Raw genomic sequence first — 5,409 nt, forward strand, 5'->3', positions numbered from 1 at the left:
TATCTCTTCTCAAGGTCATTCCATAAAACCAGGACTCTGAAAGCATAAAATATGATAAATAATACAGTAAACAGAAAAAAAATTTCATGATGCTTTCTCTCAAGGGAAATCAAATTTTAAACAGACTTAATAATTACATCCACATCTGTATCCCAGAACTCAGGAGGCTGAAGCAGGAGGAGTTTGTGTGAGGCCATCTTGGACTACGTAGGGAGCTAGAGGCAAGCTTGGGATACATAGCCAGACCAGCCTAAAAACCAAACCAAACCAACAAGCAGAACTAACCACCAACAGGAGCCTAGCATTTCTGTTGTCTTTCCCTAGGAATGTGGTTCTCAAAATCTGGTGTTGGGTCTCCTGCTGCAGCAACTCGAGTGGGAGCCACCTGGACGCGAGCTCGGTACAAGAATCCACAAGCTGTAAGAAAATGGCAGACAAGCCAGACTTGGGGGAAATCGCCAGCTTCGATAAGGCCAAGCTGAAGAAAACCGAGATGCAGGAGAACATCCTGCTGATCAAAGAAACCATTGAACAGGAAAAGAGGAGTGAAATCTCCTAAAAGCCTAGGAAGATTTCCCCACCCCGCCCCATCATCTTCAAGACTCCCTCGTGATGTGGAGGAAGAGCCACCTGAAAAATGGACACGAACCACAAGCTGCACTGTGAACCCGGGCACTCTGCGCTGATGCCACCGGCCCTAGGGTCTCTGAAGGGGACCCCCCCCCACTAATCTGACTGCCAAATTTCACCGGTTCACTCTGGGGGTATTATAGAAAATTATTTGTATGATTGATGAAAATAAAACACACCTTGTGGCAAAAAAAAATGGTATTGATAAATTATCATCCAAAAAAAATTAAAGTACATCTTCCCTGAGCCTTGCTCCCTGACATTCTGGCCAGAAAGTTGAGGTAGAGCCTAGGAACCTTTATTTTTTAACAAGTTTATATACTTCAAACAGATTCTGGATGATCTTTCTGGGATGTTCCCATTCAGTGGCTTTCAACCTTCCTAATGATGTGAGCTTTTAATACAGTCTCTTGTCTCTCCTTCTGCATCTGGCTTTGCACTAGGAAAAGGTTGCAACCAGAGGTCTGTATCCTGCACAGCATCAAGTCTGCATGTGATGTGTCTCATGTATGCACTTATTCAGTGATTTGTTTGTTTAATAGACCACTTTCAAAATGGGGTACATAGCTAGGTATCCTCACTTCTAATTTGGTGTGCTTCAAGGTTGCTGGAGACACCCAGAACCTGCAGGGAGAGGCTGTATAGAGACTGGTAATTTATCCACAAAAGTAACTCTAGTCCTGAATTATTAAGAGAGAAAGAACAGGAAAAAAAAGACAACAACTAAAGCCAGGAGGTTCCCAGCTTTTCTAAATCCTTTTAAGTAGCTATGCAGAAGCCCCTGCTGAAGAGGGCACCCTGGGGCTGGCCAGCTTCTCAATCATGCACAGGAAACCAGAGCAAGGAGTAGTTCTGGTTGGCAAGGCTGGGCTGAGGAAGTCCAGAAGCCTGGCTCTTGGCCGCCTCTACTTCCCATATGCCGTGTTTGCTGGCACCTTGCTCATGTTAGTGAAAGGAAGTGTGTGCCTTGGGCTCTGGTACCCTGGCCTCAAACATCGTTCTTTCCAGGGGTGTCCACCTCACTGCTGCCACTAGGAGATTCAATTAGGGCTCCTTCCCAAAAGTCACTCTCTTGTTTCAAGCCAAAAGTCAAAACAATTCCCCCATTGCTGCAGCCTGGGGCTCACAAAGCCCCTGTGGCTCACTCTGACAGGTCTGGGAGCTCTAAGGCCTGTCTTAGAGATGATCTAACGAAATGAAAAGGAAAACGTTATCCATGAGAGTGTCCTAGGATCATGATAAACCCAAAGGATGTAAAGAACCTTCTTTTTAATAGCCCATCAGTGTTCAGGTGTAATGTCACATCCCCAAGCTGAAGTGGGCAAGCTCTTTCTCTAGGAGACAGTATAAATTACATCTGAGGTACAGCCACCAGGAGCTGGGTGTGCTGATGTACTCTGGAACTAGGAAAGCCGTGGCAGAATCGTGAATGCAAGGCCTTCTGAGCTCCTCCTAGTTTGCCACTGGTCCCCCAAGTTCTTCATCAAGAGCCCAAACGGAGGAATGAGCTATGCATTCCCACAAGAGGAACCAAAACGATCAATCAGCTCTAGTGTTCCTGGAAGTGGACACGCATTTCAATGTTTAATCATAGCACTGTAGAGGTACCAAGGCAGATGTCCCAAGTTATAGAGGAAGAAACTGAGGCATAGGAAAATGGCGGAGCTGCAACTCAATCCCTGTTTTTTTTTTTTTTGTTTTTTTGTTTTTTTTTTTTTTTTGTTTTTTTGGGTTTTTTTGGTCCTTATCCCAGAATAATTTCTGCCAAACCCATTGTCTTCCGAGTTGTTTGACTCTATAATCTACTTCTTTACATCACTTTCTGGGACTAGGCGTACTTTAAGATCCAACCAGCTCTCTTTCCATCCCTGATAGTCATAGTACAGGTGGCATTGCTAGCAGACGTGGAATATCAGTGTCACTGAGGGACACGGAGAAAGGTCAGTCCTAAAATCACGCCGCACAAGCGGTAACTGGGTCATTTGAACCCCTGAAAGAGAAAAGACAACGTGGAAAACTCATTAACCTGAAGACTGCTTTTGGTGCCTGCGGGACTCCATACATGGCAAATTTTAACCCTTCCTTTCTGGCAGACTTCTGCAGCCCCAGTGCAAAATCTGCTTGAATTTTTAAATAAATAAGAAGGTAGATGTCCGAAAGAGGACATGACTTCAAGGGACGCGTTCATAAAACCTGTCGTTAAGAAAACATCGGAAGCAACACTGGGGTCTAAAAAGGCAGCCTCGGCATTTTCCCCAGTGGTTCTACATCTGGGAAGCAGTCTGCGGGTGACGCCATGATGATGCTCCCCGCCAAGCTGGATGAGGTTCCTGGAAACAAGGTTAGACCACAGATTGCCGAAGCATTAGGGCTGGCCAGGACCGTTTGCTCTCAGCCAGCTTGAGAGCGGCTGTAGGAAAATACTGTGCAATACATCCTGACAGAAATGTTTCTGTTCCCGGCGTCTTTCCGGGGGCTGCGCTCTGGTTAGCAGGCCAGTGTGGACCGCAGCCCTCCGCTGTGAGGTTCGCTCCTGTATAACAAAGTTGGGTGGAACTACTCTAACGACACCTAAGGAAACAGGATTTGGAAAGTACAGGCTTGTTTGCCAACTCTGCTTCAAATGTAGCCATTGTGAGTAGAACTGTAGCCCCACTAGACCCAGGATGAAGAAATACAGCGTTTCTTGGACCGAGCCAAGCCCGCACCACCATACCTCATTCTGTTGGATGCCTGAGCAGAGTGGAGAGGCCCTTCTTCAACAAGTTTCTAGCTTCTATATCCACAGTTTTAGACCTTGGTTAGAGAAACGAGGAACTGAAAACAAACGCAATTGAAAATTTTAAGAGCATCTTGTGACAAGTTGCTCCAAGGTTAGGAAAAGCTCCCAAGAAATGTGTTGTACGTGATTCAGAGCCGCAGGGATTAAATTTCCCATTAAATATACACCAGTTTGGAAATTAAAGGCAAAAGTGCCTGGGATAAGACGTGTTTGGGTTTCTGTCAAACACAGAGCCCGTGGAAAGCAGTTTAGAAGGCAGGATGTGGCTTCCGGATCCTTCCTCTCTTGTCTGAGCTTTTGTTTATGAATGTCCCAATGCTCGGGCCCGTTCTGTAGTCTGGGAACGTCAGAAGAACATCCCTCTTTCTGAAGGAACTCCAGTTCATGGGCTAAGATCATTTTTCAGGAGTTTGGAAGTGTCCACATGTTTAGTCCATTTTCTCCCAAAGCTTTGGTGTCCCATCGTACGGTGGAGAATTGGCCTCAGGAAAGACATTACAAACCAGTAAATCTAACCCTGTGCTTCAGATAAGATCAAAGCTCCAGATATTGGTCAGTTCCGAAAAGACTCCTAGAGGGACTCGTCTCCATAATAACCTCATCTTTACATAGTGTCCTCTATGGATCATGGCAAACCCCTAGGGACAAAAGCCCTGGCTGCCTCTTGGCTCCTGGTCCCACCCACGGCCTCCCTATTCTCCTCGCTAGTGCTCTTACGCTCCTCTCTGAGGCTTCGCCGAGCAGCTACCTCTCTTCTCACTACTGCTTTCTGCCCACCTTCCAGGACTTTTTTTTCACGTTCTGGGGCGCTAGGGGTTAAATCCAGGACCTCAAACACACTGTTGGTTACAGCTCCCATCTTCATTCTCCTCGGGCACACCCGTTAGCGGTTATTTAGGTAAGGGCTTGTCAGTAGTAAATATATCTTTTACTTTAGAAAATACCTGTATTTTACCGTCAGCGGTACATGGTAGTTTCTCTGGGTTTGAGGTTGACTGTTATTGTCCCCTGCATTCTGAAGACATTTCATTTTCTCAGCTGCCCTCATTTGAGGTTACCGGGGTGGGGGGTGAATCTGGGCTACAGGCCCAGTTATCCTGCTTTTCTGTAGGCAATCTGCCTCACCTCTCTGGTTGCTGTACAGATTTTTAACTTTGTCTCTGATGGTCTGCCGTTTACTGTATGTAATAATTGGTCTGGTCATGGGGTTTACTTGTGTTAATGGTGCAGTGACCCATTGTGATATTTTTTTGGAACAGTAGTTTTATTCTTACTAATATAGGGACATTCTCGTTAGTGCTAATGAAAGACACATACTGTTGGGATATTTCTATGTGCTGGGCTTCACCTCTGTGATACCATCTGGTTCTCGGAAGAACCCTAGGCCTGTTTTGCTGCTAAGGGAATTGGGTCACAGGAAAGTTATTCCTTGCTTAGGGTTTTACAGCAATTGGTTAGGCTAGTTTTTGAACCTAGTTATTAGATTTTTAATAGTGTCTCTTTTTTTCTTCTTCTAATTTCTCCTTTTGGGACTCATGTGAGATGTATATGTTGGTCTTTTTCACTGTCTTTTTGTTTTTATAACCTCTTTTCATATGTTCAATTTCTTCGTCCTTAAATGGAGCTTTCAAGGTATTACTTCAGCTCTCTTCTATTCCAGCTCTCTCACAAGTGTGTCTAATCTGCTCTATAGCCCACTGAACCTTTAACATCAGGAAGCGAATTGTTTTATTTCTAGACGTTACTCTCGACTCACTTAAGATCTTTTAAAAAAGAAATGTCTTGTCCCATTCTTAGAATATTGTTCTTTGATTTCTTTCTTCCTTCCTTCCTTCCTTCCTTTCTTTCTTTCTTTCTTTCTTCCTTCCTTCCTTTCTTTCTGTCTTTCTTCCTTCCTTCCTTTCTTTCTTTCTTTCTTTCTTTCTTTCTTTCTTTCTTTCTTTCTTTCTTAAAGCATTTGAAAACACAAACTTCATGGCTTCTAAGAGTTCTGCTAT

At 44.6% G+C, this 5,409-nt stretch overlaps 1 protein-coding gene across 1 annotated transcript; it reads left to right on the forward strand.

Annotated features, from left to right (window-relative positions):
- Positions 1-427: 427 nt before the first annotated feature.
- Positions 428-559, forward strand: LOC308430041 (thymosin beta-10-like; the record flags this gene model as incomplete). The annotated part of the gene is made up of 1 exon (XM_080929134.1): positions 428-559. The coding sequence occupies one exon, from the start codon at positions 428-430 to the stop codon at positions 557-559; it is 132 nt and encodes a 43-aa protein (XP_080785260.1).
- Between the last annotated feature and the right edge of the window lie 4,850 nt (positions 560-5,409).

This window comes from Micromys minutus (genome assembly GCF_963924665.1).
Source record: "Micromys minutus genome assembly, chromosome: 14".
Taxonomy (NCBI): Eukaryota; Metazoa; Chordata; class Mammalia; order Rodentia; family Muridae; genus Micromys; species Micromys minutus.